This window comes from Notolabrus celidotus, chromosome 14 (genome assembly GCF_009762535.1).
Source record: "Notolabrus celidotus isolate fNotCel1 chromosome 14, fNotCel1.pri, whole genome shotgun sequence".
Taxonomy (NCBI): domain Eukaryota; kingdom Metazoa; phylum Chordata; class Actinopteri; order Labriformes; family Labridae; genus Notolabrus; species Notolabrus celidotus.
The window spans coordinates 32028426-32042215 of record NC_048285.1 but is presented as its reverse complement, the minus strand read 5'-3'; the positions used below and the strand labels follow the sequence as shown (position 1 = coordinate 32042215).

At 42.7% G+C, this 13790-nt stretch overlaps 1 protein-coding gene across 3 annotated transcripts in view; it reads right to left on the bottom strand.

Annotated features, from left to right (window-relative positions):
* Window positions 1-13790, bottom strand: part of mark4 (microtubule affinity regulating kinase 4) — a 62005-nt gene that overhangs the window by 26218 nt on the left and 21997 nt on the right. For all 3 annotated transcript variants that reach the window (XM_034701748.1, XM_034701749.1, XM_034701750.1), the window contains exons 2-3: window positions 13205-13402; window positions 11041-11094 (exon numbers count right to left, since the gene is read on the bottom strand). In XM_034701748.1, coding sequence (XP_034557639.1) covers window positions 11041-11094; window positions 13205-13402 — 252 coding nt within the window. The remainder of the gene's footprint in view (window positions 1-11040; window positions 11095-13204; window positions 13403-13790) is intronic.

Below are 13790 nucleotides of genomic sequence, written 5' to 3'. Positions count from 1 at the left end.
TCCATGGGATCTCCAGCCTTCAGCCATGCAGCCCCTAATCTCTGGAACTCCCTACCACTAATCATCTGCAACTCAGACCCTCTTTCTAATTTCAAATCCCACCTCAAAACCCACCTTTTGAGAAACTTCATATTCTCTATAAACTCCTCACATGTACCTTTTTATTGCATTTCACCCCTCCTTTTATTGTGTTCTTTTCATTTGTATATTCTTAGTTTTATTGAGTGTTTTTTATTATTGTTGCATTTGTAAGGTGACCTTGCATAAACTGTATTATTGTTATTTTGTCATAAGATGCAAAAACTGAGATCTATAAAAATAAAGTCTGGGCGTTAAACTTGTCTGAAGTTAAACTGAAGAAGATTTAAGTTTCACAATAATGAACTTTAAAGATTGGTGAAAGGAAATATGTCAACATGCTCAGAAACATCGATCTCCTGACTCATAACCTCCAAGCCTTCATTGACTCCACTGTCGCACGCACAGCACTTACCAGAACTTGTGACCCCAACCAAACCCTGAACTCATGCTTCACTGTTCTCAAATCAGCCACAGATACAGATCTGTGATCAGTAGAAACAACACATGGGATGATAAGATGCTGGTTTGCTTTTCTAAAAGTGTCCTGAACTAACTCTACCAACATTTCTCCAATAAACTGAGACAGTATCGTGTTCGTTCTGGCTTTACGTCCATGTTGGATTCATTAGCATTCTTTAATTGTTACATTTATCCACCCTGTTGGTCTCTCTTTTCAGAAAACCAAAAACAACAGATGGATTCATCGATATGAGGATTAAAGATGACTAAACACAAAAACAAAGTCCCTTTAAAAAGCAGAAATACTCTGCTGCAGCTATTTTAGAAGACTGTGGTTAAAATGTAGATGTGGTGCTGAACAACCTCAAATATTAAAAACCATTAACCTCCTGTCTGGTTCCTTTATAGTCCGATTTTAAAACAGGAAGCTGCCTTGTCATAAACACACATCAGGTCTTTTGGGAGTGTGTGTAATTGAATTAAGTGCAGCATGCATCAGCTGTTCATCTGAGCTTTAAGAAGAATTATCGGCTTAGCCTCTCCTCCCTCACCTCTCCTCCCAAACACCCATCCACCTCTCTGTTCCTCCCCCCCTCCTCCTCTTTTCCTCCCACATGTTCTCTCCTTTTTTATTTTATGACCATTTGTTCCAATAACGGAGAGATTCAGTGTGTGACCGACAGCTCTGGGTCTGGAGATAAAAATAACAGTTTCCGAGACGGAGAGGAGGAGAGACTTCAGAGCCACGGACGTCAGCAGCTGGACAGGAAACTGTCGAGTCACTCGTATTGATCAACCGACCAATCAATGCCCGGCTCATCAACGCCGTGACGCTGTGCTGGGAGGCAATATGGAGGGTTTTATTACACATCAGGTCAGATTGTCTCGGTCTGTCTGGGTGCAGCGTTTACTCCTCTGATCCAGCACAGAAACTTCACTCTCCCTCCGTCTCATTTTCAATCTTTCTTCCTGCTTCTCTCCCACGGCGAGGCCTCGCGTCACTGTTGCCAAGCCAACCCAGGTATTAATCCCCGGGGCCGAGGAGGAGGAGGAGGGGTGGAGGGTAGTCATGGAACAGCAGATGCATGCACACAGAGACACTCAGTGCTGCTGTTATGTAAAATACTTCAAAAGCTTTGTTGTTTTTCTGCATTAGAGGATTCTGATTGTGTGTGTTCGAGCGCTCTGATTTAGAGAAACTCCAAGAGCAGCTCTCCTCACTCTCCTGTCCTCCTCTCGTCCGTATGTCCGTCCTCTCCCCCTCTTTTCAGGCGGCATTAGTCAACTTCAGAGTGTCAACATCCTCTGCCAGGAATTATTAATCAACTGCTCCGTCAGAGCTCTCGTTTCTTTTCTAGAAGGATTAACACAAAGCACCTTTAACAACCCAAAGTCAAGCTCTCCCCCTCCTTCACCTCTTTTCTCCTTCTCACTTTAAAAAGCAGAGCCGTGCGGGTTTGATTCATGAGTCTGGTCTGCCAGTCTGCTGACCTTCGACCTGATAATCCAGGCTGTGTTTATTTGTGATTTTAGACGTACATTTGCACAAACACAGAGAGAGAGAGAGAGAGAGAGAGAGAGAGGCAGAGGAAGAGAGAGAGAGAGAGAGAGAGAGAGAGAGAGAGAGGCAAGGAAAGAGAGAGAGATGCACAAAGACAACAATGATGTTGAAAGAGAAATGAGGAAATGGTCAGGCTCGTCTCGCAGGCATACTGAAACAGACATCCCTGTAGCATCTGTACAACACACACTCTTACACACACAACGTGAAACACACTTCCTCTTATCAGCTGCAGCCAATCATGAGACCCGAGAAATTCATAGAAAACAGGGAGACGACAGTGAAAGACAAAGAGCGACAGAATGAGAGGCACGACCGAACACACGGGCCTTTCTCTCCGCTCCCACGTCACAGTACCTCACATGAATAACCCTCTGTTAGTGTGTGTGTGTGTGTGTGTGTGTGTGTGTGTGTCTGTCTCTGTACGCTCTGAATGAGATGTGATCCGTTACAGGCTGCTCCAGACGAAACATTTTACACCACAGACGACGAGGAGTGTCGATCGGCGTTTGAGCTCACACCTGAGGAGAGTCGTGTTTTCTGCAGCAGCTCAATCAGGACCATTAGAGATGATGTGATCATTGTATGTAATGTAAACAACGGTAGGTTGACACACCGGAGCTTAGTCCTGCTCTGAGAGGATTAGATCGGTACAGTTGGCCTAGTATCTCAAGCTTCTGCAGCACCTAATTACCAGGTCAGAGCGTGGAGCTCAGGAGCCTCAAACAAAACACAACCACACCTCAGTGCTCCTGTAACGTCTCAATAACCTCTGAGACCAGGACAGAGAGGCCGGTCACTTCAGACTGCAGCAGTTCTCTCCTCCACAAGAAGACAACATGACTTAAACTCAGAGCTGTGCTTCTTATTTCACCCAAGAGAGTCTCCTGAAAGCTTTATCTTTTGCAAACCTGACCGTCATGATGAAGAGAAATCCACAGCTGTCGTCTACATTAAGCATGAAAACAAAGAAGAATGAGTGACCCTCATCCAGCGGTTCCTTTTAAAAGCTTTTAATTTAAGATCATTTAATTTTAGCCTTGCTGCTTTATTATAATCATTGTTTTAACAACATTTATTTATTTTATTTATTAATCTATTTATTTCTTGTATTTTTCAGATCTTTTGAACTTTAACTGATTTTTTATTTTGCTTTCTACCTTTAATTATTTTATTAATTTTACTGAATTTATTTTATTTTATTTTGAAGCATTTTTATGATCTCCAGCTTCTGTCTTGTTTTATTTTTTCATTATTTTATTATCTATTTTTTTAATTTTCTCTGTTAGCTTGTGAAGCTCTTTAATCTGCATGCTCGTCTGTATTAAAGGTGCTTTATAAATAAAGTTGCATTGAGGTTGCAGTCCTGCTAAATCCACCTCTGATACAATATATAAAAACATTGTTTGTTAGATTACGTCTCCAGAATTGTTTGATGAAGGTAAACAAGGATGTACCTGAGAATTATGTCATCATGAAGCCACAGCATTTGCATGTTCCACCTCTCATGTTTTGTTCTAAACAAAGAGTATTAACTCTAAGCTCAAACATGTAACACTGAACTTAATTTAAATGAGGTAGAGGCTGTTCTAAGCAGGGGTTGAAAGCTCATGTGAGGACTTTTCAGACAAACTGGGTCAAGTCTGTGTGACCTACAGAAGCAAATAAACCATCAGAGAGAGGGCTGACTATTTCTAGTATTTGTAATGATGACGACATGTGCAACTTTGTTTACTTTGAAAGGCAAATGTTCACTTTGAGTGATGCATCAGCTTTTGTGTGTAAAATTTGGAATATTTAAAGATATCTAGCCGTCAGATTCTAGACTGAAACACTCCCCTGCTCACTCCTCCTGTCTGTGAAGCTACGGTGGCCTTTGAGGTCAAGAAGCTCCTGTGATGCATGATAAGTATTATCCTCCATTTATCAAGTTTTACCATCAACAACCGCTCTCTTCTTCCTCCATCAACCGATGCATTTCACATGGAAGCTCACTAAATACAAAAACAAGTCTGGTACTAGTTTGTCCGTTCTGTGCTGCTGTAGGAACATGGCTGAGCAAGATGGCAGCCTCCATGAAAGGAGACCTGCTTGTGTAGATATAAAAGGTTCATTCAAAGTTCACAGAGACACAACTATGTTTTATTACTCACTGTACCTTTAAACATGACCAGGACACGCTTACTGAAGATAAAGGTTTACTATCAGCCTCCTGAACTCACAGCAGCTTGAACTCAGTATCAAACCACCAAAACGCCTCTGTGTGAGAAAACATGACATATGAAAGTAATGCATCTGCACAAAGGTCTGAGAAACATCCATAGACTTGGGGCCATTTCAGCATATGCCAGTCCCTCTCTGCAGCAGGGTGAAAAGCACAGCGCAGTGAAGCGAGCAGTCAGTGTCCTGCTGGATGTTTTGAGACTCTCTAATGAGCAGCATTACTCAAGGACTCGCCTCGTTCCTCTGCTTGTCACCGGGGGACGTTTGAATAGACTTTTGACCCCGTTTCTCTCTTTGTTGCCCGTTGCTGGGAGAGCTGGCCTTCTACACTATCAGAATGAAGGGCCTAATATATGAACACCTCCTCCCGATGCCTCCGTTCCCTTAATGTACAGCAGTAATTGGAGCTCCCAGGCCCATCGATGTACGGAGCTGAATCATTAATGAAGAGTAGCCGGAGTTTAATTCAGGCCTTGTATAGCAGCCTCTGTGACCCAGATCACAAGGAGCCTGACTCAGCTTCGTTAAATAAGGAGGAGTAAATATAGTTTTAAAGATGTTGGATGTGAAGAGCGAGTACGGGGGTGAGAGAGAGGGAGAGGGAGGATGATCAGACATCATATCACTCTTCTATTTTTGTTGCTTTGAAGATGAACTTGTGGGAAAACCTTCTGTCTGCCCTCTTGTCCCTTTATTGTCTGATTATTCCCTTTGCACACTGAAACAATGAGAACAATGCACACAGCAGCAACAATATTATTATGCACAGACACCCACACAGGGACAATATGCTGCACACAATAGCAATGCAGATAATAGCGTTACACGTGCATACAAAGGCAGGGCAGAGACCGTGTTGGGGCTCAGAGTTTATCTGCCTTTTATCATACATGCCTGCCCTAACACACTCCTCCAAACACACACACACACACACACACACACTCTGTCTGTCTGTCCTCTCTGGTTCTACTCTGTATCTTGTCTTTCTCAGGATCCTTGCTCCTGTGCCAAGGCCCCCAACAACAACCCCCCCACCCCACCCCAGCACGACCCAGCTCGGCCGCCCCTTTTGTTCGTCTGTCTGGAATTCAGCCCCTGTGGCTGAGGGGGCCTGAGCGAGGGACAAAACACACTTCACAGCATTAGATGGTGGCCACAGCACTGTCCTGCATGCACACACATACACTTCTCTTTTGTGCACAAACACAATATTGGACGGCGGCCGACGAAAAATCTCCTGTTCCCAAAGTTACACCGGGCTTTGATGGGGCCCTGCATAGTACGGCAGATTATCCAGAGGCTCCCACTGCAGGAGAGAGAGCGCATACTAAACATCCAGTTCAGTGTGCTGCTTTCACATGTAGGATGTTTTCGGCACAGGGACGGACAAAAGCATCACTTCAGACTGATATTATGAGTACAAAGACGTTTTCTGTTTGCTGACAACATACACTTCCTCTTTTCTGAAGCTGTTGTGCATTTAGAGGTGATCCAGCTCTGCTACAAAACCTCTTGCAGACGTATACACACAGGCGATCAACCCCAAAGGAAAATCAGAAGCTAAAATAAGCTGATCACAGAGGAGGAAGCTCTACGTTTGGAGAACTGCTCTGCATCACTTAGGGACGCCAAATGCTGCTAAACTTATCAACAAGAGGTCAAAGAGTTCTGTGCACGTTTGATCATTCCTGAGGCGCTGAGGGAATAACTCTCTGCACCAAAAGAGGTCGATAGACATCAAACTTGAAGACTTAGGATGTCAGATATGAAATATCTGCTTGTGATACATCAGTGCAAACATTATAGCACCTTTATTTTGTACTACAGCTGTCTCTAAAGGAGAATATGTGTGATTAAAGAACCCTGCTGCAGTCAGACCTTCTCCTTGAGGAAGTTGTTTGCTTATTTCACTTTCTCCCGTTCCTTTTCTTGTGCAAAGATTTGCTCAGCCGAATCCAATCAGAGTGATTCCTCTCACTGATGAGACCTTCAACACGCTGAAGGTGGAAAAGCTGCAGAGAGGCAGACTGCTGCCAACAGTGAGGACGCTGCAATAATTACGTGCATATTCGCTCTCTGACGATCCAACACTGGACCGCTGTCTGCTTGTGTCAGAGTGTGAGGACGGCCTCTTCATCCTGCGTTGGTTCTTAAAGTCTAAAATGATGCAATGAAACCTTCACAGTGGAACTTTGGCTTCACCGTCCTCCCTGGAAACCTGAAAGTTTTGAAAACACTGAAACCTCACAGTTTTTATGTCCCCGGTAGAGTCAGAGTCAGGAGACACCGAGCGGAGCGCACAGCCGAGATTACAGTACAGCTACAACCACAACACAAACCCCCCGGGAGGAAGAGGAGGAAAGTGGGACACAGAGAAATAGAGAGTAAAAAGAGAATGAAACAACGAGCTGAGGAAGAGGAATAAAAAGGAAGGAACGGAGGAAGAAGAGAGGAGGAGAGATGGGGGTTGGGTGGTGCAGAGCGTCGACACAGAGCGGCAGACGCTGGCTCTCTCTCCAAGCTGTAAAACCGGCTTTGTTGAATATTGATGGGGTGGAAATTATGATGCTAATTATCTGCTTTCCATAAGAGAGGTAAATAAACGACTCTCTCTTCATAGATAAAAGTGTGATTGATGGAGGACAAGTACTCTTCAGTTACAGCTAATCCTGGACTTTAATCATTGTTTCATTCAAAGACAAAACTATAGACACATCAGATTAATGCACAAAAAGGATATTAAAGACTTAACTGACTTATTGTTTGAATTGATATCAAGAAAAAGTGTCATCAAGAGTCTTCCAGGAGCTGCACTGAAGGATTGTTTCCATCACATCTCCTGTAGAGGCAATATCCAAACTGCAGTTTTTATCACTTCTGCATTGGACTCATATTTTTAGACTGGAGGTTGCAGCTTGGTGCAACATTTCCAATATGGCCGCCACCGCCGATTGGCCTCAAAACAGCGCTTCAGAAACAGATGGGTGACGTCACGGATGCTACGTCCATTAACTATACGGTCTATGTTTTGGACACCTGGTCTGATAAGTCACCTGTCACCTTATTACAATACACATGTTACGAGGTTATGTGCTGTCATGTCATTTCAGTCAGACAACTCACGTTTAAATTGTTTATTGTAGCAGCAAATACATATTCATGTTTGGCGCCCAGGCTCCGGCCTCATCACTCCCTGCAGATAAGTTTACATGCAGACTTTGAGGAGTGATGAGCAAAACATACTAAACACCCCCGGAGCCTGCAGGTGGAAGCTGGGGAGGCGGCGGGGAAGAAGAAAATATCAGCAATGGCATGCAGCAGCAGAGTCGTTGACAGGCAGAGAGAGAGATGGGAGATTTCATTGTTTGATTGCAAAAACAGAAGCATGCATAAAGGCTGTACATGTTGACCTTTATAGATTAAAGGAACAATTGAAGGCAGTAAGGTTGCAGAGAGACAAAGAGACAGTATCACCTGGCAGCATGCATCCTGTCCTAAACTCACCACAGTAATGCTGACAGGACAGGACAGCAACTGGCAGCCACAGCAGCAAGCACTACACTATGCAGCACTCCACCACCACAATGCTGCAGAACACACACACACACACACACATGCACACACACAAAGACAACACTATACCATCCTCATTAAAGCTGTGGTCTTAGCTCAGAGGTTTAAAGAGCACATCGTGGTGAGCAGATATCTCACAGCTGGATCGGAGGGAACGCCTAACACTGACCACAAGGTGTGTGTTCCCACAGGAAGACAACAATGCAGCCACACACACACACACACGTAAAAATAACTCTCCGTCACCCCGCTTTGACCTCTGATAAAGACGTGTCTGAGTTTATCAGGAGGTGATAACACTGACGGGATGTTTACTGTCAACTGAAATGTTTCTTTAAATAAATAGACGAGGGAAAGTTTGATTATTCCTCATAAAGTTAAAATAGTTCAGATAAATCATGAAGGTGATATATCTCTTTATGTGATAACACTAATGAGATGTTGGCTGCTTTATTTTGGCTGTTTTCTTTTTGTTGCTCAGACCAGCAGAGTGATAAATCTGCAGTCCTCCTCAGTATCTAGGCCAGGTGCACCAACACAGGACCACACAGGCCCAGACACCATCAATAACTCCATGTTATCAATCGAGTCAAACCCAGCCTGGACCCGGTTAGCTAACAAGCTGAGTATTCATCAATAGGACAACTGTGTGCGGATGTGTGTGTGATGCAGTATTGATCGGGATGTGAGCGAGTGAACTTGTTGCAGTGAAGGTTCTGATAAAGAAGACCCGTAAGCAGATAAGGCCGGAGTTTGGAGGGGAACAAAGAGAGACTTGTACGAAGAACCGTGAGAACTGAACCCATCACACAAACTTCATACGAGGTCAGAACTATATCTGGGGTGGGACGGCAGAGATGTGGAGCCACAGAGAGGACAGAGTGTTTATAAATGATACATGAACTCCTCTGATACTCTGTACACTTTCAGATTATTCTCAAGCATAAAAAACAAACTATTTGTGTGTCCCAGCTTTTTAAAGGTACAGCATGATAATAAACTGATTCATACTCAGTCCTGAGTCTTTGAAGATGTGAAGCTTGAAGCAAACTCAACTTCAAAACAGCAACAAGAAGTGTTTGTGCATTTTATTCTGACCTCTGCCTCTGCAAGCACAACATGCAGGACTACAACGTGACTCACTTTAAAGTTGATTTTCCCTTTAATGAAACAGAATCTCTGGACTTCATGGTAATGTTTGTTATCAGTCCTTTGGGTTGTTTTGATGGCCTTACTGGAATACTTCAATATTTTTAAGGAAGAGCTTCTTAAAGGTCAAATATCAACAGTCTCTCTACTCACTCAGACCTCTCACATTTTTTGTATCCTTAACATCCCGACAGATTTGACTTGATTTTCCTGCATCATATAATATGTTGTGTAGTTTATTGTAGTCTTCCTGTACTTTTTACCTTCTAAAGCACCTTTTGGTTGTTTTAAATGTGCTGTAAAAATAAAATTGGCATGCCTATCATTGTTTTAGTAAGTTTATCAGACATTAAGAGACATTGAAGATGTCACCTTTGGCACATGGACAGAAAGATGGGCTTAAATCAATAAAGAAATAAATCACTCTAAGCTCTTCTAGGATGCAACTGTTGTTTTAATTAACAGAGATGTTAAATATGTGTACTTTATTTATTTTAATTGTATTTGTTGCACTTCTTGTAAAGCTTATTTTAGTACTTAGAAAAGTACTATTTAAGTCTTATCAACTATTTTTATTATTATTAATATTATCACAACTTTTATGTCTATTATCTTCTTCTTCTTCTTCTTACTATTATCACTATTATTTTATATGTTTCTGTGACTTAGTATTAGATAGTATCTGACAGCATCTCTGGACCGGTTTGTCATCACACACAGAGTTCAGTGTTTCGGCTGTTATGAGAGGGACTCTGTTTGTTTTGCATAGCCGACCTAGAGCTGGAATAAGGGTCAGCTGAAGCACTCATGATTATCCATGCTGTGAATTGTTGCATATTGTAAATCAATGCAGCTATACGTGCAGTTCAGCAGCTACTGTATGTCCCTGCAATCAAAACATGTTGCAAGGGAGCTTGTGTTGGTGGAACATTTGCACCAGTGGACTCATTAAATTGATGATATAAGGGCAGAAGAAGTGAGGACGTAAACTGTGAGGCAATCCAAACTTGAGAGCAGAAAGAAGGACTTCATCTGAACCAGGAAACAACCAGAAGGTTTAAATCTGCTGAGTCAGACGAGTGTTTCTGAAAACACTAAATATTTATCTCTGCAGAAGCTTTTCTAAACAGACGCTCAATCTTGAGAGTTCCATGTTTACGCTGGTTAAACCAAAGATGCTGTAACGCTGCTGTGATGATCGTGCTTTATTATTAAAGGTGAATACACCACTAACCAAAGGGTAGTCAGAGCACTTTAACTTGAACCGCTGGAAAACAGCATGCAGGCCTCAGGCGACGCTTCTCGCTCAATTTTCTTTCATTAGATCACCCTCAGTGAACACATGCATCACACATGGACACACAAATACACACACACAGACACAAATAGCTGCAGGAGGCCAAGTTCAGACAGGAGAGAGTGCTTAATCTCATTAAGGCCATGAATGCAACACAGGTAGTTTAAACATGACCCCAGAGGTTGACTAGACAAGCTCTCAGTGACTGACACGCACATTTAACCTAGTTACTTCCTGTTGGGTTCGGTGGTGAAATGATGGTTATATCACACTGACACGAAGACGAAGCTGACGCCTCTGCAGCGTCTGACATGTCTGCAAAAGACTTGAACTCTGAAAAGAAGCTCTTTCAATGCTCACAACTGAGTCTGAATGTTTAACTGATGCAAAGCTTGTCTCAGCTGCCTGCAGCAGGTTTCACATAACAACAAGGAGGTCAAAGTTCAGCCAAGTACTGTTTTTAGGGTCATTAGAAAGTTACGACTGAAGGCAAAACATCACGTGATGACGCTACTGTACGCAGAGACTGTTTCTGATGCAACACAGTGGAGATATGAGGATGTGAGTTTGCAGAGATGAGAAGACACAAGAGGAAGAAAGAGGTTTTATGTTCTTGTGATGACTGGATATGTTTCTGTGTTTCCTTTGAGAGTCTAACACATTCAAGCTCTCAGATCTGCAGTAACAAGTCACTCACCTTCTGTAGGCTGGTCGGGTTCAGCTGGGTTTTGTCGATGATCTTAATCGCAACCTGAGAAACAAAAGAAAGGAATTCAACAAATCAATCTTTATTTATAAAGCACCAAATCACAACAAATCTTCTCCTTAGACTCTTTCCAATCAGAGCAGGTCTAGACCGTACTCTATGTTCTATTATTAACAAAGACCCAACATCAAGACCGGATCAGATCCAGTCCCATCTTACAGACAGGACTCAGTCTGATCTCATCTTAATCCACCATGAGCAGAGCACTTTGCAGCATTTAGCAAGTTACAGTGGCAAGGACAAACTTCCTTTAACAGGCAGAAACCTCCAGCAGGACCAGACTCATGTTAGATAGGAATCTGCCTGATTGAGTGAAGGGTTGCATGAGTAAAAATGAAACCTGCAACATCCACCAACAGGCTCACTGCAGGATTTATGTAGAATTAAGATGGCTTTATGATACAGGACAAAACTTCTACCTACTCAGGTTTCTCAGGTCCGTTGTCACAAGGGCTTGCACCCGTATGTTGACTTAAAGGAATCAATTGAGTCTGAGGATTGTTCTCTTTGAATGTGCAAGCTTATTGGTTAAAAAGAGGAAGTGCAGAAGTTCCAAAAGCTGCAGTTCCTCGAGTGTCCACTTGAGGCTGGCTGCAAAAGTCCAAGTTACTCAAAGAATAAGAAAGCAAGGCAGCAAGTTTTATCTTAGTCCACCATGAGCAGAGCACTTTGCAGCATTTAGCAAGTTACAGTGGCAAGGACAAACTTCCTTTAACAGGCAGAAACCTCCAGCAGGACCAGACTCATGTTAGACACACATCTGCTGAGACCGAAATCCAGACGTAAGAAGGGATCTGGTCTAAAATGCTTTCCTTGTATAAGAAAATACTTCTTCAAGTTGAGTTTTTTCTCAAATGATGGCTTGATTTTCAAGATTCCTGCAGCGAGCAAATATTGTGGGTTATCCAATTCACATTATATGGAATTATCTATAAATCAAGAAGGAAGGTTGCATCAAAACTGACTTTAACTGATGCATCTTTCGAAATGTGTTTGCTCTTCTTGTAACTTAATCTTGTCAGGCTTTTTGTAATAATTAGGAGAATCTTCATCCTGCAAACTGTAAGGCTGTCTTTGAAAACACCTTCTCATTCAAGGGTTTGTATTTATTGTAAACACTGTAGATTAATACCAAAGACATCAAAACTAAGAAATAACATATATGGAATTATTTAATTATTTAAAAAGTGTTAAACAAAGCAGAATATGTTTTATATTTTAGATTCTGTAAAGTAGCCCCCTTTTTCCTTCATGCAGGCTTTGCACACTCTTGGTATTCTCTCAGTCCGCTTCATGAAGTGGTCTCCTGGAATGGTTTCTAATTAACATGAGCCTTGTCAAGAGTTCATTTGTAGAATGACTTGCCTTCTTAATGTGTTTGAGACCATCAGTTGTGTTGTTCAGAGGTAGGGTTAGTACACAATGGATAGCCCTGTTTGACTCCTGTTGTAATCCAGATTATGGTAAAACCAGATTATTTCATAGTTTTGATGTCTTCAGTATTAATCTACAATGTTGAAAATAATGAGAAGGTGTGTCCAGTCTTGTGTGTCCAGACTGAATAAATAACCTCAGCAGTGTTTCAGATTTAGTGCTGAGGACAAACAAACATGTTTAACAGCGCGCAGCACAGACGCAGATATCCACTGAGCAAATTGACACGGCTTCATAAGAAGCTTAACAACATGTGGTGACCCGGTCAAACTGCGGCTATAAACCGCCGACACATATGAACATCTTCAGTTTTTATGTGAGTGAAACAACAACAGCCATCACATGACTGACCCAGCAGCAGCAGCAGCAGCAGCAGCAGCGCACACAAAGTTTCCACTGAGTGGACGGGGCAATCAACCCGGCTGATGTAGGTCAGGGTTTTACGAGAGGAGAGACGACCGCGTACTTAAACACACTGTCTGTTCAGATGAGATCAGACAGTGTGGGCTAAACTCTGCAGAACAGCCCTTTAAAAAAACCCTGAGTCATCACAGGGTCTGCTCTGGCTCCAAGACCTCATGAGTCCTCCCTTATTCCTAACCTTATCATCTCAAGCATGCGTTATCTTGTTGACGCTGTCAGAGCGTCGGTTTGAGCTCACCTCTCTGCCGGTCAGGATGTGTCGAGCCAGCTTGACCTTGGCGAAGTTGCCTTTGCCAATGGTTTTGAGCAGCCGGTAGTTTCCGATGTGTGGCTGCTCATCCGAGCACAAGGCGATGGAGTTACGACATCTGGCACCGAGGGATCGATTCGACCAGCTCGTACCCTTCTCTGAGCGGCTGGCTGACAGGGAGGTATGCTGAGGAGAGACGGAGAGAGAAAGAGAGATGAGACACCAGAGAAGGAGTCATGATCACATTCACATTCAGCTTTGATTAGATCTTTCCTTTCCTCCAGTCTGAGGTTTAACAGAACATCATCGTGGGCTTCCTTAAAGCCCATTTCACACCAGTTTCAGGAACATATGGATCAATAATGTGATCAGGTTGCACAGGATTTAAAAGAACAAATCTCTAACTATGAAATAAATGTCATACTTTTTGGGGCTTCTGCTTCTCTTTCATCTCTGAAAGGATGAAGTGATGTCTGAATTCTGTCGCTGTAATGTGCTTAAAATCACTGAGTGATGTTTTTACCAGAAACAGAAGAGCTGCACATTTTTATAAGGATGATAAATAAGTGAAGGA